At 41.5% G+C, this 26,548-nt stretch overlaps 1 protein-coding gene across 7 annotated transcripts in view; it reads right to left on the reverse strand.

Annotated features, from left to right (window-relative positions):
• Positions 1-26,548, reverse strand: part of ippk (inositol 1,3,4,5,6-pentakisphosphate 2-kinase) — a 113,668-nt gene that overhangs the window by 27,430 nt on the left and 59,690 nt on the right. For all 7 annotated transcript variants that reach the window (XM_059944628.1, XM_059944627.1, XM_059944626.1 and 4 more), the window contains exons 5-8: positions 16,375-16,496; positions 15,495-15,584; positions 8,726-8,784; positions 7,647-7,719 (exon numbers count right to left, since the gene is read on the reverse strand). In XM_059944628.1, coding sequence (XP_059800611.1) covers positions 7,647-7,719; positions 8,726-8,784; positions 15,495-15,584; positions 16,375-16,496 — 344 coding nt within the window. The remainder of the gene's footprint in view (positions 1-7,646; positions 7,720-8,725; positions 8,785-15,494; positions 15,585-16,374; positions 16,497-26,548) is intronic.

A 26,548-nucleotide genomic window follows, 5' to 3' on the forward strand; every position in this document is an offset into this window, starting at 1 on the left:
TCAAAAAACTGGTATTCCACAAGGTTGCATGTTCAACTCCCTACTCTATTCCCTGTACTTCATGGCCAAATTCTGCTCTAATTTCCCCATCCACAAGTTTGCAGTTTTAGCCAGGGTGTATGTGCCTTCAAAGTCTTGTATCTTCTGCCCAAGGGGAGAAGAGAGAAGAGGGTAGGTGGGCCTTTGATGCTCACTGCTTTTCTGAGGCAATGAGAAGTACAGTTATAGACAGGAGGTGGTTGCTGTGATGGGATGTGCTGTCCACAAATCTCTGCAGTTTCTTGTGGTCATGTGCAAAGCAGTAAGCACATTAAGCTGTCATGCATACATATAGAATGCTTTCTATGTTGCATCATTAAAAATTGGTAAGGTTTGATGGGGACGAGCCAAATCTCTTTAGCCTCCTTAGGAAGTAAGGCTTTGGTGAGCTTTCCTGGTTGTGGAGTCAACGTGATTAGATCAGGATAGGCTATTGGTGAAGTTCATTCCTAGAAGCTCAAAGCTCTCAATCTCGATGCTATTGATGTAGACAGAAGTGTATACATCACTTTGTTTTCCCCTTTGTTGAAGTCAATCACCACCTCTTTTGCTTACATTGAGGGAAAGTATATTATGTTATCTCTCTATCTCTTTCCAGTACAATGACTCAACATTATTTGAGATATAGCCCAAAGGCCCACCTACCCTCTTCTCTCTTCTCCCCTTGGGCAGAAGATACAAGACTTTGAAGGCACATACACCCTGGCTCAAGGAGAGCTTCTACCCTGCTGTTATAAATGATACAATAAGACCTCAATCTTATCTTGACCTCAATCTGTCTCATTATGATCTTGTACTTTATTGTTTACCTACACTGCACTTTCTCCGCAGCTGTTCTACTTTATTCTGCATTATTGTTCTGCCTTGCCCTAACTCAATGCACTGTGTAATAATTTGATCTGTTTGAACAGTATGTAATACAAGCTTTCCACTGTATCTCAGTGTACATAATAATAAACCAATTCCAAGAATTGATGCTACACATAACCAAATCATGCCATTGTCACCAAGTATGGAGGAATCTCTGCATTCAAACCTCAGACATTCATTTTCCTTCAGGATAAATTTAGAGATTGAAACTGCAAGGTAACCAAATGAATGCATTATATAGGACTTCAAATCAGTGAAGGAACATATGAGTAAATGATCCCAATCTAAAACTTGATATTGTATTTATAATTTACCTTTTACATGTTGAACATAATTTATCTTTTTTAATCAATGGTTTTAATATTTGTCTGCATGTCAAATTTAATAGTCATTTAATGTTCAACCTCAAATAAGTACCTGAATAGATGGTAATTACTATCAGCAGTAAATGTGTCAGCAGTTTACTAACTTGGGTCTGCTTTACGTGTTGATGCAATGTCACTGACAGCATTTAAGTGCCAGATCAACACGTAAATCACTTAAGCATAGAAGAGCTATAAAACAAATGCTTGATGATGAGGTTTAATATGTAAGGGTGTCGACTGGTTGGTGTGGATGAATTGGGCAATATGTCCCACTTCCATGCAGTACAATTTTATAATTCTAAAATGGCAAAGGAATTCTGTGATGTACAATGAACAAGCTGTTTAGATAATGATAAAAGATCAGCATTGTTTCCCGAAAAAATAAGCAAATACAGTCGGCCCTCCTTATCCGTGGGGGATTGGTTCCGGGACCCCCCCCGCTGATACCAAAATTAGTAGATGGTCAAGACCCTAATTTAACATATATCAGTGCGGTGGTCTTCAGGACCCAGCAGAACCCCAGTCTTTATTTAACATGTCTCCGTGCCGTGCACATTATGTTCTGACTTCAAATCCGACTTAAAGACGGATTCAGAAATGGAACTCATTCATAACCCGGGGACTGTCTGTACTTTTAAGTCATTTCTAGATTACTTATAATACCTAATACAATGTAAATGCTGCGTAAATAGTTGATATACTGTATTGTTTAGGGAATAATGACAAGAAAAAATAGTCTGTACGTGGTCAAGCAACGAGTGCTGTAGAGAGATCTTCCGGGTTTTCCCAATCCGAGGTTGGTTGAATCCGCGCATACGGAATCTGCGGATAAGGAGGGCCAACTGTACATCAAAAACTATGCCACCTGCAATTGTCAGGAATAGGGGTATTTCTACACTATTTGTGTGAAGAACAGTTTCTTCAATAAATATTTAATTGCTGGATATGTTCATGTGTTTTTCAATTTATTTTCAACTCCTTTCTTAATCCAATCAGTTTTTAACCCTCTTATTTCTGCACCCTATTTGACACTGAAATCAATAATCTGAATTGTTCTGTGAATAACTGATTATTTTAAAAGGATACACCACTCACAAAGATTTAGTATGCCTTATAAAGAACATTAAATCATTTTGATGTCAAATTCATTTCAATTTGCTGTTCAATATTTCAAACAGACAAGTGAAAATCTAACATGAGGAAATCTGCAGATGCTGGAAATTAAAAAAAACAACACACACAAAATGCTGGTGGAACACAGCAGGCCAGGCAACATCTATAGGAGAAGCACTGTCGACGTTTCAGGCTGAGACCCTTCGTCAGGACTAACTGAAAGGAAAGATATTAAGAGATTTGAAAGTAGTGGGAGGAGGGGGGAAATACAAAATGATAGAAGACCAGAGGGGGTGGGATGAAGCTAAGAGCTGGAAAGGTGATTGGCGAAAGTGATACAGAGCTGGAGAAGGGAAAGGATCATGGGACGGGAGGCCTCAGGAGAAAGAAAGTGGGGTTGGGGGGGGGGGGGGACACCAGAGGGAGATGGAGAACAGGCAAACAACTAAATATGTCAGGGATGGGGTGAGGAAGGGCATTAACGGAAGTTAGAGAAGTCAATGTTCATGCCATCAGGTTGGAGGCTACCCAGCCGGTATATAAGGTGTTATTCCTCCAACCTGAGTTTGGATTCATTTTGACAATAGAGGAGGCCATGGATAGACATATCAGAATGGGAATGGGATGTGGAATTAAAATGTGTGGCCACTGGGAGATCCTGCTTTTTCTGGCGGACCGAGCATAGGTGTTCAGCGAAACGGTCTCCCAGTCTGCGCGGGCTCACCAATATATAAAAGGCCACACCGGGAGCACTGGACGCAGTATACCACACCAGCCGACTCACAGGTGAAGTGTCGCCTCACCTGGAAGGACTGTCTGGGGCCCTGAATGGTGGTGAAGGTGGTGAATGGCAGGTGTAGCACTTGTTCCATTTACAAGGATAAGTGCCAGGAGGGAGATCGGTGGGAAGGGATGGGGGGGGACAAGTGGACAAGGGAGTCGCGTAGGGAGCGATCCCTGCGAAAAGCAGAAGGGGGGGGAGAGGGAAAAATGTGTTTAGTAGTGGGATCCCATTGGAGCTGGCGGAAGTTACGGAGAATTATATGTTGGACCTGGAGGCTGGTGGGGTGGTAGGTGAGGACAAGGGAAATCCTATCCCGAGTGGGGTGGCGGGTGGATGGGGTGAGGGCAGATGTGCGGGAAATGGGAGAGGTGCTTTTGAGAGCAGAGTTGATGGTGGACAAAGGGAAGCCCCTTTGTTTAAAAAAGGAAGACATCTGCTTCGTCCTGGAATGAAAAGCCTCATCCTGAGAGCAGATGCGGCGGAGACAGAGGTATTGTGAGAAGGGGATAGCATTTTTGCAAGAGACAGGGTAGGAAGAGGAATAGTCCAGGTAGCTGTGAGAGTCTGTAGGCTTATAGTAGATCTCAGTAGATAGGCCGTCTCCAGAGATGGAGACAGAAAGATCAAGAAAGGGGAGGGAGGTGTCGGAAATGGACCAGGTAAATTTGAGGGCTGGGTGAAAGTTGGAGGCAAAGTTAATGAAGTCAACGAGCTCAGCATGCGTGCAGGAGGCAGCGCCAATGCAGTCGTCGATGTAGCGAAGGAAAAGAGGAGGACGGATACCGGTATAGGCTTGGAATATGGACTGTTCCACAAAGCCAACAAAAAGGCAGGCATAACTGGGACCCATACGGGTGCCCATGGCTACACCCTTGGTTTGGAGGAAGTGGGAGGAGCCAAAGGAGAAATTGTTGAGAGTAAGAACTAATTCTGCTAGACGGAGGAGAGTGGTGGTAGAGGGAAATTGGTTAGGTCTGGAATCCAAAAAAAATCGAAGAGCTTCAAGAACATCTCGGTGGGGGATGGAGGCATAAAGGGACTGGATGTCCATGGTGAAATTAAGACGGTGAGGGCCAGTGAAAATCTACTAGTTTTGTTCAGTTGTAATCAATTCTAGGTCATTGAGTTCATTACCCTTTGCACTCATTTACAAGAGTTCCCAAAGCTTGCCTGTCAGGTGCAAGTAGCTTTATCACCATTCTGCTCAAATGTAAGCAAGGCCATTTCAAAATAAGATGATTAATGACAAGGCACAGAATCATGCCACAGTTGAGTCTGAATAGCTAAGTAAAGGTTTAGCTAATGGTTCTGCATAAAAAAAATAAGTAAACTGCAATTACAAATAATATACAAAGGAATGATCCAACAAGTCATACTTCTTGGCTGGAGTAATTTACCTTACTTACTGGTCTGATCCACGCAACCACATGGATCAGCACTTGGAGCTATGATGTTGTGGCCATTACAGAGACTTGGATGGCTCAGGGGCAGGAATGGTTACTTCAAGTGCCAGGCTTTAAATGTTTTAGAAAGGACAGGAAGGGAGGCAAAAGAGGTGGGGCGTGGCACTGTTGATCAGAGATGGTGTCACATCTGCAGAAAAGGAGGAAGTCAAGGAGGGATTGTCTACAGAGTCTCTGTGGTGGAAGTTAGGAACAGGAAGGGCTCAATAACTCTACTGGGTTTTTTTTTTAAATAGAGATCACCTAATAGTAACAGGGACATCGAGGAACAGATAGGAAGACAGATTCGGGAAAGGAGTAATAATAACAGGGTTGTCATGGTGGGAGATTTTAATTTCCCAAATATTGATTGCCATCTCCCTGGAGCAAGGGGTTTAGATGGGGTGGAGTTGTTAGGTGTGTTCAAGAAGGCTTCTTGATTTGGATAAGCCTACAATAGGAGAGGCTGTACTTGATCTGGTATTGGGAAATGAACCTGGTCAGGTGTCAGATCTCTCAGTGGGAGAGCATTTTGGAGATAGTGATCACAATTCTATCTTCTTTACAATAGCATTGGAGAGGGATAGGAACAGACAAGTTAGGAAAGTGTTTAATTGGAGTAAGGAGAAATATGAAGCTATCAGGCAGGAACTTGTAAGCATAAATTGGGAACATTTATTCTCAGGGAAATGTACGGAAGAAATGTGGCAGATGTTCGAGGGATATTTGCATGGAGTTCTGCAGAGGTACGTTTCAAAGAGACAAGGAAAGGATGGTAGGGTACAGAAACCGTGGTGTACAAAGGCGGTTGTAAATCTAGTCAAGAAAAGAAAAGCTTACGAAAGGTTCAAAAAGCTAGGTAATGATAGAGATCCAGAAGATTATAAGGCTAACAGGAAGGAGCTTAAGAATGAAATTAGGAGAGCCTTAAGGGGCCATGAGAAGGCCTTGTCAGACAGGATTAAGGAAAACCCCAAGGCATTCTACAAGTATTTGAAGAGGAAGAGGGTAACACTTGAAAGAATATGACCAATCAAGTGTGACAGTGGAAAACTGTGAATGGAACCAGAGGAGATAGCAGAGGTACTTAATGAATAAATTGCTTCAGTATTCACTACGGAAAAGGATCTTGGCGATTGTAGGAATGACTTACTGCAGAATGAAAAGCTTGAGCATGTAGATATTAAGAAAGAGGATGTTCTGGAGCTTTTGGAAAGTATCAAGTTGGATAAGTCACCGGCACCAGATGAAATGTACCCCTGGCTACTGTGGGAGGCGAGGGAGGAGATTGCTGAGCCTCTGGCGATGAACTTTGCATCATCAATGGGGACAGGAGAGGTTCTGAAGGATTGGAGTATTGCAGATGTTATTCCCTTATTCGTGAGTAGAGATAGCCCAGGAAATTATAGACCAGTGAGTCTTTCTTCAGTGTTTGGTAAGTTGATGGAGAAGATCCTGAGAGGCAAGATTTATGAACATTTGGAAAGACATAATATGATTAGGAATAGTCAGCATGGCTTTGCCAAAGGCAGGTTGTGCCTTACGAGCCTGATTGAATTTTTTGAGGATGTGACTAAACACATTGATGAAGGAAGAGCAGTAGATGTAGTGTATATGGATTTCAGCAAGGCATTTGATAAGGTACCCCATGCAAGGCTTATTGAGAAAATAAGGAGGCACGGAATCCAAGGGAACATTGCTTTGTGGATTCAGAACTGGCTTGTCCACAGAAAGCAAAGAATGGTTGTAGACGGGTCATATTCTGTATGGAGGTCAGTGACCAGGTGTGCCTCAGGGACCCTTACTCTTCGTGATATTTATAAATGACCTGGATGAGGAAGTGGAGGGATGGCTTAGTAAAAGATTAGGGGTGTTGTGGATAGTGTGGAGGGCTGTCAGAGGTTACAGCGGGACATTGATAGGATGCAAAACTGGAATGAGAAGTGCCAGATGGAGTTCAACCCAGTTAAGTGTGAGATGGTTCATTTTGGTAGGTCAAATATGATGGCAGAATATAGTATTAATAGTAAGACTCTTGACAGTGTGGAGGATCAGAGGGATCTTGGGGTCCGAGTCCACAGGACACTCAAAGCAGCTGTGTGTGTGGTTAAGAAGGCATACAGTGTATTGGCCGCCATTAATTGTGAGACTGAGTTTAGGAGCCAAGAGATAATGTTGCAGCTGTATAGGAACCTGGTCAGATTCCACTTGGAGTACTGTGCTCAGTTCTGGTTGCCTCACTACAGGAAGGATGCACAGAAAAACCATAGAAAGGGTGCAGAGGAGATTTACAAGGGTGTTGCCAGGATTGAGGAGCATGCCTTATGAGAATAGTTTGAGTGAACTCGGTCTTTTCTCCTTGGAGCGACAGAGGATGAGAGGTGACCTGATAGAGGTATACAAGATGATGAGAGACATTGATCATGTGGATAGTCAGAGGCTTTTTCCCAGGGCAGAAATTTCTAGTACCAGAGGGCACAGTTTTATAGGAGATGTCAGGGTTAAGCTTTTTTTTAAATTAAAATGCAGAGAGTGGTGAGTGCGTGGAATGGGCTGCTGGCAATTGTTGTGGAGATGGATACGATAGGGTCTTTTAAGAGACCACTGGGAAATGGGAAAACTTACTGAATATAACAACTGATGTGAACTATATCAGGTCTCAAATACAAGGTCTACCAAATAAATGTTTGGGAAAGAAGCCAGGCTCTCACTCATTCTCTGCTTTTATTAAGCTTTTATCCTAATCAACCCATGTAAGTACCTGCAAATAAACAACTACCAGCAGCAATACCTGAAATGTCAGGAAGACAACCATTAGTGTAGGATGCTGGAGAGACCGAACTGTTGCACTGATGACCATAAACAACGTCATGTTTGTAATTGTCTATTAACTGCTTGTTATATTTGAACTAAATGGCTAACTAGGAACCAGAGGAAAAAAAATTAGGTCTTACAAAGCAATGTGTTAGGATTGATCTTAAGAGGTAATTGACTTTGTTTCTGTCTTCAATACATTTTAAGCAAACAATTTACCTTAAAAATCTTTAAATTATTCTGAGGCTCCTGCAACAAACTTTTCAAGGCTATGCACATTCGTTGTTTATTCCTGTGAAGAACATGAGCACATTATTAATTACACTATTTACATCTCTAAAAACAGCTTTTTGTGCCAGCAAAGATTCCCCAAACAAGTATACATATCCAACAAAACAAGTGCAATTTTAATTTAAAGTGATCTTTCAATTGCTGTAATTTTAGTGGTTTTTAAATGGCCTGACATTCAGATATTAAATTGAATAATAAATTAAAAGCACTTGACATTAAACTAATTCAATTTTTAATTAATTCAGCTGTTTCTGATCCACCACTACAATGAGTCTGAGGAATGAGCTGACAGGCTCAGCCTTCCCTAAGTAACTCAACTGCTAAATGCCATTCTAGCTGATTAGGATAGGAAAGAATCAACAATTGTTCAGTCTTGTTCCAACATTCAATTACATCATAAATGAACTAATCTGGTATTCATCAACATATTTCTCCCAGTCATTAACTTCAGCAGCCTAACTTGCATGGGTGACAGTGGTGCAGCAGTTGGTGCTGTGTGATCTGGGCTCATCTTTCTTTGGCTTTATATTCTTTTCAGGTCTGTGGATTTCCACCTGGTGCTCTGGTTTTCTCCTATGTCTCAAAAAATATTCTGGTAGATAATTGGCTATGGTAAAATTACCACTGATATAAGTGGGTGGTATAAAAATTTATGTGGTGGAAGAGGTAAAAAGTTGATGGGCACGTAAAGATAAACAAGTGACGAGAAAATAAATGGAATTGATAGAATTACCCCAAGAGCCAGTATGTAGGAGTAAATGGACTGAATGGTCACCTCTGCCATTAGAAATATGAGATAGCTGAGAAATGAGAGATAAATCTCACAATGCAATTCAATGTTTAGAGATCTTGGTGAATGCCTTAAAACATATTAAGCGTTTTGAGAATGAAACAAAAATGTTCTTCAATCTCTCTCAGTAATTAAAGAAAATAAATAGCAATACTTAAGTGAAGAAAATGCATCCGATTAATAAAGGAAATACCGTACGCTTTTCAAAACATCTTACCCTGAAAAAAGGTCAAGAGGACAGTATTTGCTCATCTTCTTCCACTTTCCATTAGCCACCTTTTAAGAAGAAATGTAGTTAGACCCAAAAATATCAAAATCAATAGATGCAGTCTGTGCAAGTGATGCAATACAGAGTGAAGTATTAATGAATTTCTGAATTTTTTAAACTTTAGAATGAATGTAGGAGCGACGTATCTGTTCTCTACCTGTTCTCTACTCTGTGTTGCAGGGTTTATTATGGTAACTAGTCACATGAGTGGGGTTGTGTTAAAGGCAAAGGGGAATAAATAATGTATTCTTGCTTATTTCATTATAGTTTGTAGATTCGGACTGGCGGAGATTGTATCTTTTGCCAACCACTGAATAATGCTTAACTTACACTTTAATAGGCTTAAGTTCATTGCTTCAAGGTTGTATGTTAACTAATTGTTAATAAAGGATTGGATAAATGATTCAACTTTGGAAGCAATCATCAGAGCTGAGGGTATGTCATACAAGTATAACAAATCTGCAGGGTCACAAGCAGTGGCAATTCTTTTGGTTTTGTTTTACAACCAAGAATCCTTACTTCCAAAAGACAAATATAGCATATATGATAAAACTATTTCACTTTTTTAATTATCGGAAGAAACAAATGGTTAATACAATGGAAACAGAAAATGGTGAAAAAATTCAACAAGTTGCGCAGCATCTGTGGAAAGAGATACCGCTGACATGTCAAGCTGAAGAGCCTTAATCGCTATAGAGAAGGTGAGAAAGTATGTTGGTCTATGTAGCTGAGAAGGTGTGGAAAAGCAATAGGCAAAACAAAAGGAATGTCCGTATGCCTTCAGGACCCAGCAATCCACATATTTAACCCCAGCCTAATTATTGGACAAATTTACAATGATCCACTGACCATCTTTGGACTGAAGGAGGAGACCAGAGCACCCAAAGGAAACCCATACACACACACAGGAACAACATACAAACTTTCTCACAGAGAATTGAATTCTAAACTCCAGCACCCCAAGCTGTAATAGCGTCGCACTAAGTGCTCCATCTGGGCCATTAGTAGGCTCGTTCCATCCAGTTACATGCATTGTGATAGAAAAGATCCTTCATGGGGAAATACGAGATGAAGAAATTCAATTGTGAAATTAGTGCCTAATCTTAAATAAAGGTAATTACAAAGGTAGAAAAGCATAATTTGGAAAATAAACTTAAAGGCATGATCATAGCAAAGGACTGATATATATTTAGGTGACACACACATAAACATTCCATTAAGAAACAAGATTTAAAAAAAGATTACCAAAATATTTAAAGTAAAAGATAAAATGCCGTGAAAATTTATGGCAGGCCATAAGAGTTTTCAAAACAAGTAACAGTGAAAAATAAAATGGAAGAAAATGAATGAAAGTACACTGGATATGAATATTCTTTCCTTTTATGCACATTTGTGTCAGCTCCTTTCTATTTTTCTATTTCTTGCTAGTTTATTCTCATCCATTATCTCTTCCTTTCCAATATTAGACTAATCAACCTTCCCTAGAGACTGTTATTCTTCATTTTAAGGGAAATAATGATATCACATCAGCATTGTCATGACTGTACTGGCATCTTTATTCAAAAACAGATACAGCTGTGTAGAAAACAGTTCAAAGAAGGTGAACTGGACTAATATTAGAAAGAAACTGTTTGTTTTCTCTAGAGTTTGGAAGAGCATAAGACAATCTGAATGAAACAAAAGATCCTGAGAGCTACTGACAAAGTAGAGGTGCTAAGGACATATCCACTCATGCAAGAATCTAAAACTTGGTAGTCAGCAATCAAATTCTAAATCTGTGTATATTTACAAAATACAATTAAGTTGGTCAGTAAAACTATTGAAAATCTTTTCTTTGTAATTTTGTCAGTTAAATAAAGGTTCACGTGAATTAACATCACAGATTTTTGTTTTTATTGCATTTTGGAAAACTTTTCTGGAAATGGGGTTTGTAGTTATCATCAATAAATATACTGAGCAACTTCTTTGAAGCATAATTGTAACTTGCTGTTTGACAGTGGAGTAGTGAAACTGTTATGTAGTATCATGTGTCTTCATTTCTGAGCCCTGCCCCCCCCCCCCCCTCAGATGAATGGGAAAGATTTCTTGGAAGTGTTCTTAAAATAATGGCATTTTCCACCCAGTGTATAGTCAGTATTTTTGCCTTCACCAGCACTGCTAATCCCCAACAGAGGAATTTGTTGTTCCTTATATAGTATTGAATATGTTCTTTCTCTCTGATCCTGGAGTCCTGCGGCCCTGGCCTGATCCGATTCTTGTTCTCTCCTCCTTCTGTGCCTGTTGCTGTCATTCTGGAGACATGCATGCCTCTCCTCCTCTGTTTCTTCTTCTCTCCTCTTCTTTGTCCTGACTCTTTGATCCTAGAGTCGTGCAGCCCTGGCCTCATCCGATTCTTGTTCTCTCCCTCTCCTTGCTGCTTCCCAATGACGTTTGGCATCATCTCCTGACCATAATGCCCCCTTATCTTTCTATGCGGCATAATTAGGCTGTCCATTTTTTTTACCCTAATGCTTGATAGAAGATACAAAGCATTACCCTAAGCCTCCAGAATGCTGATTTTTCGTGATGATGTGATTGGCGCTCTCCTAAATGGGTGTGATAGCCCTGCCCTTTTGCTGCGGTTGGTGTCGCTGCTGTGAGCATCGTGAGGCGTTGCTGAGGCTGGCCGTGTGCATGCGTCATGGTGTTGCGTCACGGTTTCCATTAAAGCTGGAATTGGCTCGAATTGTGGAAAGCAGGGCCTGGTGATTGACGAGTGAACAGTTTTATATGAATATATAACCCTGAACTTTGCTTGCATTCTGTAAGTTAACACATTTTATGTCGATTTAATCAAAAAAAAGTGGCGCTGTAATGCACCATTTGGGCTAATTGGAGGTCACAAACAGAGCATGAGAATTTTAGTAGTATATAGATAAACTATGCCGACACTTGCCAAACAAATTAAATTTGAGCTCCCAATACTGTATTGATTTTTATTTCCTTAATGACAGACTTCAGCATTTTCCCCAATGGTTCTTAAGATCTTCCCAGAAATCCAGTGAATTTTGGAAGACGAGTACCATTATCCACTGAGGCATTTCTTTTGAGATCCTGGAACCCAGCTGTCAAGTTCAAGGAATGTACTTAATGTTTTCTACCACAAAGACATTCAAATATTTGTTCAGTCTTTGCTATTCCCTTTTTACAATTAATTCCCCACAAATGGAGCCAACATACATTTGGCCTTTCAAATACTTGTAGCTCTGACTGGCTTACATTATCTGCTGGTTTACTCAAGTCTATTTCCCCCCTCTATCCTTTGAATCATTCCTTGCTGATCTGCAGAATTCTTGCATTATGACCTGTGTGGATGATCGTGTGTCTTAGAGAACGAACCCAAGATTTCCCAAACCTGAAGTCTTGAATGAAGCAGGATATGAAGAGTCTGTTGGGGGCTAGATCTGTGGTGGTCAAGACTGGCAATTCAGAATCCTACAAGAAGTCCAGGCACAATCTACAGAAAGCCAAAGAGAAAGCAAATACCTAATTCCATTTAGCTTTTGGAATTTTAGAAATTAGATTGGATCACAGCTGTGGCAGGGTTTGTATGTTATTGCTTCCTACAAGGAAGAACTTAACAGTTTTAACAAACTTAAATGGTAGGAACATCTCATTCCCCAATGAGCCCAATGCATTTTATACACACATCAAACACTACAGCATCTAGCATTTGGTCTCCAAGACCAATATCAGAACACGGTTCAGGGAGGAAATGAACACTTTCAAATGTCAGGCACTCAGCAGGGTACTGAAAACATGCAAACCAACTGGCAGAAGCATTCAAGAACATCTTTTATTGCTTCAAAAGGGCAGGAATCACACTAGTGCCAAAGAACAGGGTGAGCTGCTTCAACAACAATTGATTAATAGTACACACATGTAGTAAATGCTTTAAGAGCTTGGTCACAGCTAAAACTCCTGCCCGAGAAAGGACCCGGACCTATTGCAATTCGCTTACTGCGACAACGGTTCTACAGCAGACACAAACTCACTGGCTCTTCATACTGCTTTGGAACACCTAAACAACAGCAAAACCCATGTCATGCTGCTGTTTATCAAATACAGCTCAGCATTCAGCTGAGCTACTTGTAAGTATTAATCACCAAGCTTCTATCAGTCACCCGGGCTTCTGTAGTCAGTGCAGAGCAGTGTTAACACCTCTGCCTTGCTTACTATCAATTAAGGATGCGTGCCTAGCTACTGCTCTACTCTCTATAATCATTACCGTCTGGCTAACCACAGCAGCTTTAAGTGCCCTATGGACACAGACCCCAAGATCTCTCAGACCCTCCACATTACCAAGAGTCTTGCCATTAATATTATATTCTGTTTTCAAATTTGATGCACCAAAATGAACCACTTCACACTTAAGTGGGTTGAAGTTCATCTGCCGCCTCTCAGCCCAGTTCTGCAAGCTATCAATGTCCTGCTGTAACCTCTGACTACCCTCCAGACTATCCACAACATCCCCAACCTTGAGTCATCAGCAAACTTATTAACCCTTCTACTTCTTCATCCAGATCATTTATAAAAATAATCACAAATCGGAGGGGTCCCAGAACAGATCCCTGCAGAACACCACTGGCCATAACGTGGCTATCATATCTCACACACACATTGACTTGTGCCACTTATTCATCTACCTTGTCATAAATGCTACACACAAAGTTTTTAGCACACGTAAAAAATACTGTAAAGCAAAGATGTTTTCGAAAGTAATGAAAAGTTTCTAAATACCAAAAATAACCACAAAGAGCAGTAAATAGTAAAAAAAACTAAATCAAATCAATATTTGGTGTGACCACCCTTTGCCTTTAAAATTGTGTCAATTCTCTTAGATACACTGTCGTGCAGTTTGATAAGATAGTAGGTTGATAGTAGGCCAGTAGGTTGTTCCGAACACCTTGGAGAACTTGCCGCAGTTCTTCTGTAGACTTTGATTGTCTCTCTTGCTTCTGTCTCTCCAGACAGCCTCGATGACGTTGAGATCAAGGCTTTGTCGAGGACATTCTATCTACTCCATTAATTCTGACCAGATCACCAACTCCATTTGCAGAAATGCGGCCCCAAACCTGCATGCTTCACTGTTGGCTGCAGACACTCATTCATGTAGCACTCTCTCAGTTCTATGAACAAACTGCCTCCTGCTTAAGCCAAATTTTGACTTCTCAGTCCAGAACACTTGCTGCCATTTTTCAGCATTCTAGTCCTTGTGTTTTTGTGGCTAGTTGAGTCTCTTGGCTTTGTTTCCACTTCGGAGGAATGGCTTTTTGGCAGCAACTCTTCCATGAATACCACTTCTGACAAGACTTCTCCAGACTGTAGAGAGGTGTACTTGAGTTCTAGTGGTTTCAGTGAACTTAGAGCTGATAGCAGTGCAGGACATCTTCTGATTTAGAAGGGATGTAGGTTTAATGTATCCCTCGCCTGCTGCACTCAGTTTCCATGGCCAACCACTATGCTACTGCTCCGTAACCTTAACTGGTTTTTTTTTTGTGATTCTTCAGAAGAGCTTGGACAACCAATCTTGAAATTCCTGTCTGTCGTGAAATTTCTGCTTGGGAGGGACCTTGCTCATACAGGTTGACAACCATGCTCGATTTTGCCATGGTGTAAGAAATTATAATTTGAAGGTTAAACTGTCACATCTGCCACACCGTCACCTTTTAGTTTGGTTGTCCTTCACCCAGTTTGATTCCTTCTACACCTATTTCTGTTTCAGTTAATTAGTATACAGGTGTCCCCTGCTTTGTGAATGTTCGCATTATGCCACTTCGCTTTTACAAAAGACCTACATTAGTGACCTGTTTTCACATTACAGAGGATTTTTGCTTTTATGAAAATTTTTCCCATATAAATCCAGGGTGCTTAAGAGTTTTGCACTGTACCTTTTGTTTTTAAACCACATTTCTACATTGTATTTCTAATTGCAAATAAACTCTTATGTCTATTCAAATCACCAGTTCCAGCTCATCAAGTTATCATTACTCATTTTGCTCCCATGCCATCCTTTCTAAGATTTCCTTCATCCCTACTACAACCTTAATTGTAACATCTGCCAACACTTCAATGCTAGTCTGACTCAACTGAGAAACGTCCAAAGGGAAGTGTTCCCTTTCTCTTGTACTGGTGCCCATACCCCATGAATTCAAAGCACGTGAAATTAAAATATGAAACTTGCAAACATTCAGCATCCACGGAAAGAAGGCCCATTGTCTGTTTCTTATTAATATACAGAATGCAAGACCCACTTCCAGCATTTTAATATTCATTTCAGATTTCCTGCAGTTATTTTCAATTGAATCCATTACTGTTACACTGATGTTGGAATAAAGCATTCAGCTTGTATCTTACTAACCCAATGTTAACTTGCAAATAGTTCAGGCAATAATTGAAAGATCATCATGATTTTGACCTTTAGACTCTCAAACTCTGGTCTGCAGAAAGCAGAGTTAGGTTTCAGAAATGACTTTTTCAGTGTAACCGAAGGAAGAGATCCGAATAAAGAGAATTACATGTAACTTAAACCTTAAAAATATATTCCATAAAATCAGTTACAAATCCTAAGCAGACATGTAAAATCAATTTCTAAACAACAATGCTCACAAATATGGGTTTAATTTATATGAATCTGGTTGTAATTCTCAGAAATATAATAGATAAAAATTGCAAGTACCTTAAGATGCTGATGCATGCAATAACGGCAAACACGTCGTTTAATCTCTTTGGTAATGTGACTTGAGAAAGGGATAAATCCACATTTAGGCTGAAAGTAAAATGAAAACTAAATAAACACAAAGGGAGATCAACTAAAGTGATTGTTATCCAAGAAAAATATGGATGCATTAGAAATGGAATTACTCAAGGCTGCAAGAGTACACCAAGTCATACTTGAAAAAAAAATGACATGTCACTATAGAAAAAGCCAAATGAGAAAATTTAACACTATAAAATGTAGAAAACTAATATTTCCTACTACCATGGGTGGCTATACTGAATTTATCAGAGTTAACATTAATATTTTTGATGGGATTATAAGTAATATCAAACTTAATGATTAACTTTAGTAAGTCCTTCAGATCTGTCTTACTTGTGAAGCCTGCATTTATTATGCATTGCAAAGTACCATGAAGCGGTGACAGACACTTTCTTGAAGCACATCTGTCTAGGTGGTTAAAGTGCTCCACGTGGGTTGCAATTTAAGCATCTAGGCAGATCACTCCCTATCCAGTTAAATTTGATTAACTTTATGACAGCCCTCAGAAATAAAAAAAAATTTAAAGTATGGCCACAAAGTTCACTGAAGGTAACTACAACATATTATTCGTGCAACTCATCTCAAGAGTACCTTGCATATAACTGACAAAAAAGTCACATTTTTATTGAATATAAATTTTAACTTATCAATTAAACAAATTAAATATTTATAGGCAAAGTTTCTAAAAATACCATTTCTTAGTGGGAACAGAGGAAGAATACAACAGATTCTTGAACATTTAAATCTATACAAGAGTTAATACACCAATGAAAATTATTCTGGTAATTGAGACAATTACCTTAATTTCTATACAGAGGGGAGGTCGTTTTTCTATGTGATGGGAAGTTTGGAACTTAGTGAGATCCGGAAGGCATAATGTGTATCCACTGAAGACATCCATTACTTTATTGCAACGTGATCCTGTAGAGTAAAATTAAGATACATTTCAAATTATTTATTAATATCTAAAATCATAATTTGATTTGAAAAACATGCCATCAAATCCAAAATTAGTTTATGACTATTGATAACAGTTCATAAATAAACCTTATAGTCACTGATACAACTTTTAGAACATAAGAAATAGGAGCAGAAGTAGGTCATCAGGCCCATCAAGCATGCTCCACTATTCAATAAGATCATGGCTGATCTGACCATGGACTCATCTCCACTTAATATCCAACAACGTCTTAAATCTATTTACCGAGGTAGCCTCCGCTGCTTCATTGGGCAGAGAATTCTACAGATTCCCCATTCTTTGGGAATGTTCCTCCTTTGGGAATTTACTCCCCTGAATCTTGAGGCCATGACTCCTAGTTCTCGTCTCACCAACCAGAGGAAACAACTTTACTGCCTCTACCTTATCTATCCATTCACAAATTTTGTGTTTCTATAAGATCTCCTCTCATCCTTCTGAATTCCAGTGAGTACAGTCTCAAGACGACTCAATCTCTCCTCATAATCTAACCCACTCATCTCTGGAATCAACGTGAACCTCCTCCACACTGTTGCCAAAGCCAGTATATCCTTCCTCAAGTAAGGAGACTAGAACTGCACACAGTACTCCAGATATGACCTTACCAGTACCCTTGCAGCATTAGCTCCCTGCTCTTAAATTCAATCCCTACAGCAATGAAGGCCAATATTCCATTTGCCTTCTTGATAGCCTACAGCACCTGCAAACCAATCTTTGGGATTCATGCACTCCCAAGCCCTTTTGTACAACAACATGCTGCAATCTTTTACCATTTAAACAATAATCTGACATTCCATTTTACCTTCCAAAGTGGATGACCTTACATTCACCAACATTGTACTTCACCTGCCAGACCCTGGTCCACTAACTTGACCCATCTAAATCTCTCTGCAGACCCTCTGAATTCTCTGCATAATTTGCTTTTCCCCTCTTCCAGATCGTTAAAGTGTACTGTGAACAGTTGCTGACCCAGCAGAGACCCCTGTGGCACACCATTCACTGCCGACCAGAGAAACACCTATGTATCCTCTCTGCTTTCTATTGGTTAACCAAATCTCTATCCATGCTAACACATCACCCGAAACTCTATATATCCTTATTGTACACCTTCTGGAAATTCAAGTAAATAACATCCATCTGTTCCCCTCTATCCACTGAGCTTATAATATCCTCAAAGAACTCCAGTAAGTTTGTCAAACAGGATCTGCGTTTGCTGAATCCATGCTGCATCAGCTTGATGGATCCATTTCTTTCCAGGTGCCTCACTATTTCTTCTTTAATGATAGCTTCAAGCATTTTGCCAACTGCAGATGTTAAACTAACTGGCCTATAGTGACCTCCCAAGTCTCATTGTTCCACAACACTTGTCAGTGCCCTGCCAGTCACTGTATAGATTATACCATGTTTGAATGTCCAAATGCATCACCTCACACTTATCCAAGTTGAAATCCATCTGCTCCAATGCTTTATGATCTAATCAGAACTTAGGTCTGAACTCTACTAGGAGAAAGGGGAAGAAAAACATGTTTTACATTACTGGGATACAGTGAAATGGAACCTGGAATCTGTACAGGTAAAACCTCTGCAGGGATAGAACAATCTCAACAAGTAGGAATGCTTTTGCCAGACATACTATGGAGATAAAAAGCAGAAAGCTGATTCATAGAGAGAAAAAGAAACTGCAATTGGATGGGATAAAATGACAGTTTGAAAAGGCAATAAATTACATTTAGAAAATAAAATATGCCTTTACTTAATGGTATGAAAAAAAATGCAAGGCCTTGCGAACAAACTCAGGGCACTGACTGACAAAGAATTAGGCGTTTCAATTATTACTCATAATTTAAAAAGGCAACAAGACTAGATTAACTTCAGGTTTTTCAAACATAAAGAGAAAGGAAGTTTAAAAAAAGTAGAGGTAAGGCAATATTGACTTAACAATCACAGTTATGTATATTTATCATGAACATTCATATACTATTTACAGCCTGTGAGGTTCATCTCCTTACTGGCATTCACAAAATAAAGAACCCCAATAGAACCCATTAAAAAAGACTGCCAAAATCCAAAGTGCAGAACAAAAATTGTGCAACTAATTATAGTAAGCAAATAACATTCAAAACTGAAGTTCACAAAAGTGAGTCCATAGCCACAAAGCCAGTTGTCACTGCATAAGTGATGTGACAAAAGGTCATTAAATGAAAATCTGAGTTGAATCCATGTACGAAAAAGGAACAGCATTGGAACGGTATTGTAGACTCTGCTCCTCTTCCTCCCCAAGAACATTCGAAGTCATAGCAAGGGCAAGGAGTTTAAAGTACCCTAATATTAACTGGGATACGCTCAGCATAAAAAGGGATGGAAGGCACAGAATTCTTCAACTGCTTTCAGGAGTACTTTTTTTAGCCAGAATGCAGCTTACAGCCAGAGAGGGAGCAATTCTGGATTGAGTGGTTATTAAATTTTAGGCTTATAAAAGGAACTAAAGTGATAATAATTGTTTGATTCAAAGAAGGTATGAATAAAGAACAAAGGTAAAATAGGACCGATTTTTCTTTTGAACCCAAATCCTTTGTGCTTTAAGCAGTGAGTTAAATCTCTGCTTTAAGAACCATCGCCCCAACTCCTTCCTCATTTGACCATAAGCATTGAAAGCCTTTTAGTATCTTATACACTTCGTTAAAAGCCTTCTCTTCCTCTCATTATAGTAGAAGATCCATATAGAATATGGACAGGTCTGCAGCCAAAATATATTGAGAAATTCAACACAACTTCCTGACTTTTGTACTCTGCTTATTATACAATCTTGGGATCAAAACTGCTTTAAACCCCTTTTATTTCCAGTCCTACCATCTTGAAGGATTTATGCTAATATATTCATAAAAATTAAGGAGTACCTTCTTGTACTTAAGTTGTATTACAAATAGTCCATGAGCCAGGACCAAATTTGGGCCACTGGTACCATCTGGGGGCAATAATTCTTACCAGTGATTTTTGGCAAGGTATACACCCCTAGGGCTAGAAAATATGCGATAGCATGCAGCAATGGTAGCTTCATTCTTAGACCGTGAGAACGACATGTGAACCAACAGAAGTTGGAATAATCTGCTCCAACTTCCAAAGTCCACTCTTAGCTGAGCTGATAACCCCGTGGACAGATTTTCTGGAACACCTCCGTCACAACAATGGAGAGCTATCCGCATTCTAGATATCATACATTGACATGGTAGAGAACATCGTTCCTGGGCTTCTGCACACCTCTCGTGAGGGGGACTGGGAGTTACACCTCCATGCTCTAAGAACCATGATCCCATGGTGCTTTGCCCATGATAAGATGAATTATGCAAGGTACCTGTCCCCTTACTTTGCTCAAATGATGACCCTCCCACAGAAGAATCCTTCTGTACAGGAGGCCTTCAAGACAGGCCAATTCTCAGTGCAGCTGTCAAGTAACCAGGTCAGCTCTCAGGCAGATTCCTGTGGGCCAGGCTATCGAAGCCACAGTGAACAAACACACACAGACTCCTGGAGGCACATCACGGTTCAGCCTGAATGCTGGAGCTATCAAGCATTACTACGTAACGGCTGAGCACCGCGGTGCATTCCTGGGACAGTTAAGGGAGATGGTGCAAGGCAACAAATCAGAGCTTTGTCATGCGGAGCTACAGCAGCCAAGAATCCAGAAAGATGAGGAAGCAGTTTCAGCAGTGGTTAGCCTCATTCATGAATGGGTCAACCCATTTGCAGAGAAGTGGGACCTCATTAGCATCTCTATGGCAAAGGCAGCCCCCAAGGACATTGCCCTCGACCTGGAAACTCCCAGGAAACTCTGCTACAGTGGTTGATGGAATGAACTTGGTCCAAAGAGTGAAAGGTGATGTTGTCACAACAATTGGCTCTGAGGGAAGGAAGTCAGAGTAGCAGAATAGATTCTGTGTTTGACACATACAAGGAGAACTCTATCAAGAATAGCGAAAGATCTCTACGGGGTGAAGGGACTGGTTATGCATTGCAAGGTATCACAAGCACACAGATGGTGAGGCAGTGGAGGAGCGTCCTGACCAAAGTTAATAACAAAAACAGTCTCATTAGCTTCAGAGTCCATGAATGGAAGAAGACAGAGTATAGAGCAAAGCTACAGGAGAAGATTCTGTATGCAACTGTGAATGACAAAATGTTACAAAATCACATCTCGAGAAAGTGAGGTGGTGTCAGCTCTTCAGTATCAGCAAGAAGTAGATGGCCACCTACTTCTCCATGCTGCCCATGCCACAAGAGACGGATACCAATCTGAAGTGATCTGCTCAGAAGACACAGAAGTCTTTATCATGTCTTTAGCATTTCGTGACACGATTGAGGCCCCATTGTTCCAGAAGTGTGGCACTAGAACCTGTACAAGGCTTGCAGACATCAGGAAGGTTGCTGCCACTGTTGGCATAGAGATTTGTAGGGCTCTCATCGGGTTGCACGCATATACAGAATGTGACACTGTAAGCACTTTTGCAGGCAAAGGGAAGACAAGTGCCCTAAAACTTCTCACCAGCAACAGGGAAACTCAGGACACATTATTAGAGTTGTGTCAGGAATGGGATCTCTCCCCAGACCTGACAGACAAACTGGAGGTATTTACATGTCTCCTGTATCCCCCACGTAGGGCTCTCAGTACCAGTAACTGTGATGTTAACTGTTCAGACTAACAAAATGGCTTCTCTGTAATGTTATTTAATGCTATAATGGGTTTCTGTGTCTGTTATGTTTGGGTTATGGCTGCAGATAAGGGGGGAACTAACCAATGGAGAATTATTATGCTACTTTGTATGTGTAAGCTGAGCGGGAGTTCACGGTCTTTTTCGGGAGGAGAGCGAGGAGGACGGAGGTGTGAGGAGCGGACAGCTGTTCCAGAACTGCGGATACTGGACATTGGCAGTTCGGACGGTGGCCAAAGGCTCAGAAGGTCATTGTGGATGGAACCAGAGGCAGCTCCAACGTATTAAAATATAATGTGCACAAACTGATAAACATTGATTTGGCGCCTTTAGGTTATCTATTTTTACTAACCCATCACTAAGAAATAACTATAAAGTTGCAATTATTTACTCGCTTTTGGTGTATTGGCTGGTATTTGTGTTGCAAGCATGTACTGGGGGAGCATTACACCGTATTTACACTGAAGTATCACACTATTGGCGGAGAGATGGCAGTTCACCCTAGGTGAACGGGGGTCAGCTGGAGGCACGGTGGCTACATATTTGGGGGGTCGTCCGGGATTTGAATTTGTCACATATGGTGTAATTTGCCCCGGTTTAAACAAGGCGAGATGAATTCGGATAAGACTGAACTCCGGTGTGAGATCGAGGGAATACCGTATTAAGTGCGGTGGACACGTGTACCTCAGATAAACTGTTAATTCGATGTTTGAGTACGGTTAGAGCTATCGGTAAGGTTGAAATTGTAGGCAGAAAGATTGTTAAAATGGGGGATTTAGGCTTTGTGTTAGAGCAGATTGGTGTTGACGTCTCGACGGTGGGATGGCCACCGTCTCTCGGTGACCTCAGTGACACGGGGCCATGGGGCGTGCACACTGTCACCGAGGAAAAGTTTTGACGTGTCTGATAGGACGCCAGTGGAGTTGCCAGCAGCTAGAGGCGGAGATTTTTGAGAGCGGGTCCTATCGTTTTTGAAGGATGAAGGAAGGGAGTAGTCAGATTTGGAAAATCTAATTAGTTTAGTTCTCCTCTCCCCGGAAGGGGGAGGGTTCGGAGTTGGCGTCAGCCATTAATTCCTTGGTGAACAAGACAGACGGGCCCTCGTCAGAAGTTAAGAATTTTCTCAGGGAGGACTCCCACCCCCGAAGGGGAGGATGATTATGAGACCTGGATAGAATATGTCTCTCGGCTGCTGGGTGAATGGCAGAGTTCTGAGTAAGAGAAGAGGCAGAGATTGGTTGACAGCTGGAGAGAGGTGGCGGCTGAGGTAATAAAAGGCATGATAGGCAGCAAACTCTTGGCTACCTGGAGGGAGTATCTAGAAGCATTGGAGAGGCTTTTGGTCTGATGAGGGGCACGGTGGAGCTTTTAGGGGGGGCTTTGGAGCTTGCGTCAGGAGAAAGAGGAAAAGCTTTCTGAGTACAGGTGTTCCCCGTTTTTCAAACATTCACTTTACTACAACTTGCTGTTACAAAAGACCTACATTAGTACCTGTTTTCACTAACCAAAGAGGATTTTCGCTTTTATGAAAAAAAGACGCCCGCTTTATACGTGTATTTACCCCAAGAAAGACTACAATGACCGTGAAACCTTGTGCAGGCAGTTGAGTGCGCATGCCTGTACCTGTCGATTTTTTTCTCCAAATCTATTCTGGCTCACTGTCGTCCCAATTTTGATCAGTGAAACTACACTGTACGTACAATATTTCTACTTTATATAGGCTGTATATTTGTCATATCATTCCTGCCTTTACTATATGTTTGTGTTATTTAGTAGGTTATTTTTTTGGGTCTGGGAACGCTCAAAAAATTTTCCCATATAAATTAATGGTAATAGCTTCTTCACTTTACAACATTTCAGTTTACAAACAGTTTCATAGATATGCTCTACCTTTGGATAGCAGGGGAAACCTGCATCTCTTCCAGGTAGAGCAAAGGCTAAATTGTTTGAGGGGACAGGTGGGTCATTTTGGAGACGGAGATGAATCAGATAAGGATAGACCAGGTGGCCCAGAGGCATGATGTGATTGCTAAGAGACTCTGGCAGTCCCATAGATCACGGGCCCCCCCATCTTTTGTTCAGTTCTCAGAGAGGTGAGGGAGGAGGAGGATGCATTGGAGTCAGAAGAGGACTCCGTCAGTACTGTACAGTCCTCCGTGGTAGCCCTTTGTAGTGAAGTGACTGGGGCCAGCTCCAATCAGGAGGTAATGAGGAGGGTCGTGACAGGTGGGGTCCTTCTGTGTGAGGGGACTGGCAGAGAGGGCTCCTCTCTGAAGGGATGGACTGCACAGAGGCCTGGGGGAAGCCAGAGTCCCACGAAATGAGGTGTATGTTATAACTGTGGGGAAGAGGGGCACTTCAGGCGGGAATGTGACTGGCCAAGAGCCTCTCAGAGGGAGACTCCACGGGTGGCCCAGCAAGAAGGTGGGGGGGGGGGGGGTCGGGAAACAGAGGAGACCCAGTGAGGGAATGGCTTGGAGTCTCTGGGAAAACACGTTCCCAGCAATTTGCCATAGGACCCCCAAGAGGAAAAGACCCTATCCCAGAAGGATTGGTGGCACCCCAATCGAGTATGTCGATCCGGAGAGGGAATAGATACAAAAGCCATACTTGACACTGAGTCGCAGGTCATGCTATTGTACCAGTCGTTCTACAATCAGTATTTGTTGCATTTACCCTTGACACCCTTCTGTGCCCTGGAAATTTGGGGTGTTAGTGCTGGTGATTACACATATGATGATTATTTGTCCATGAGGCTGGAGTTACTCGAGGCCAAGGTGGGAGTGTCTGAGGCACATGAGGCCTTGGTGCTGGTTTGCCTGGACCCAGTTGTGACTGGAGGTGTGTCAATTCTGGTAGGGACCAACATCCCTACTGTGCAGAGATTCCTGGGAGCCTGCAAGGAGAAGGCAGGTGAGGACTTTTTGGTGACCCTGTCAGTGCACCCAATGTTTCAAGCTGCCTTTAAGGAGGTGTGTGGACGCACCAGGCGGGACACGGCATTGGAAAGAGGAACTGTATGGTGTGCCTAGTCGAAGCCCAGGATGGTACGACCTGGGAAAGTATCGAGAGTGATGGGGATCCCCAGATACTCCGGATTGCCGGAGGGTGAAGCCTTTTTAGTGAACACCCCGGTGGATCTCGAGGGGAAATCGAGATTCCCAGCTGGGGTGCTGGTGAGACCTGAGCTGCAGAAGTTCTCGGTGGTACAGGCACGCTGGGTGGTGGTGAACATCAGGAACACCACGCCACGGGAGGTCACTTTTAAACAAGGGATGCCCCTGGCGCATTTGTTCTGGTGAAGTTGATGCATAGTGCCCCTGTGAGGCTTGCAGGGGAATGCCATTGGAAAACAGGGATAAGTTGACTGCTGGGGCATTTAACTTTGGGGCCTCACCTGTGCCGGAGAGTTGGAAGGAGAGGATGGTGGAGAAGACTTTGATGCTGAAAGACTTTTTTCCCCAGATGAGTTTGACGTGGGCTGTTCCAGGAGCACTCACCACACCATCCGGGTGACTGAAGACACCCCGTTTCCAGAAAGGTCGCGGTGACTGGTCCCTGCAGATGTGGACGATGTGCAGCAGCATTTGAGTAAGTTGAAGGAAGCAGGGATCATTTCGGAGTCCCACAGACCTTATGCGTCCCCGATAGTCATGGCCAGGAAAAAAAATGGGAAGATTCGTATGCATGTGGTCTATAGGACCCTGAATAGGCGCACCATCCCTGACTAGTATATGGTCCCCAGGGTCTTAGACACGCTGGCCTGTCTGAGTGGGCGAAGTGGTTCAGCGTGTTGGATCTGAGGAGTGAATATTACCAGATCCTGGCAGGATCTGGTAATATCAGAGTGAGGCAGATAAGCAGAAGACGTACTTTATATGCCCTCTGGGATTTTACCAGTTCGAAAGGATGCCCAGGGCATATCTGGGGCCCCGCCACCTTCCAGAGGGTCATGGAGAAGACTGTGGGGGATATGAACTTGCTTCAAGTGCTGGTATATTTGGACTACCTGATAGTATTTGGATCCACCTTGGAAGAACACAATGAAGGGTATATATTTCCTAATATAATCTCGAATTTGTAAATATCTAAAAAAAACTAGATGCAGAGATATTGTAATCTGCTTGTAACTGCGCAAATGAGGCAAAATTTCCATTAATATATAGGTCACTTACACTACAGATGCCACTCTGTTTCAGTATCATTCAGGCCAGGCAAAAAGGAATGATTGTCATAAATCAGAGTGTCAATATAGGTTTTTGGGGCCTTAATGTGCAGTTGAATCTGCTTCCAAATTCTTATAGTGCTGCCAACTACAAAGCTGTTACTAAAATGTGACTTATTAACTGCAGCGGGGCTATTAAGGAGAGCTGGTAAGGAAGTCTTCTTACAAAGCACTCGCTCTATGAGTAACCATGCTGGGCACGAGCCTGAGATAGAGGGTGGGCCTTTTTTCCACCATGCAAGAATGGATAGGTGGGCAGCCCAGTAATACATTTTAATGCTCAGTAGGGCAAAAGCACCTACTTCCTTGGGCTTTGGCAAGTGTTTGTTAGTAATTCTAATGGCTTTATTATTCCAAATGAAGGGCATAATAATTGAATCCAATTGTTTAAAATATGACAGAGGAATAAAACATGGAATTGACTGGAAAAGATGAAGAAATGGTGGCAGTACAATCATCTTGATTGTGTTAACCTTCCCCACCAAAGAAATTGGAAGGGTTTTCCAAAAGTCAATATTGCATTTAATCTGCTCAATTTTGTTTCGCCAATTCACTTGCAAAAGGTCATCTGGGTTTTTTGTAATAAACACAACAAGATAGTAAAAATTATCTTAAGTTATTTTAAAGGGAATAGACTGTAAGTACTCTGTATGAACCACTGCAGTGACCGGCATTAGTTCACTCTTATCCCAATTAATAAAGAAACCTGAGGAACTACCAAAATTATTAATTAGAGTCAGAAGGGTGGGTATTGATGTTCGTGGGCTGGAGATACATTAAAGGACATCGTCAGCGTATAACGAAAGGTGATGCTTATATCCATGCATATCAATGGGAGATATCAAAGGGTCCTGTCTGATGCTAACAGCCAATGGCTCAATGATAACTGCAAACAAAAAGGGAGAAAGGAGGCAGCCTTGACAAGTCTCAAGATGAATTACAAAAGGGGAGGAAATATTCTGATTAGTGATAATAGAAGCAGATGGGTGTGAATAAATTATCTCAATACATTTAATGAAAGATGGTCCAAATCCAAATTTCTTAAGTGCAAACATCATATATGGTC

This window comes from Hypanus sabinus, chromosome 19, assembly GCF_030144855.1.
Source record: "Hypanus sabinus isolate sHypSab1 chromosome 19, sHypSab1.hap1, whole genome shotgun sequence".
Taxonomy (NCBI): Eukaryota; Metazoa; Chordata; class Chondrichthyes; order Myliobatiformes; family Dasyatidae; genus Hypanus; species Hypanus sabinus.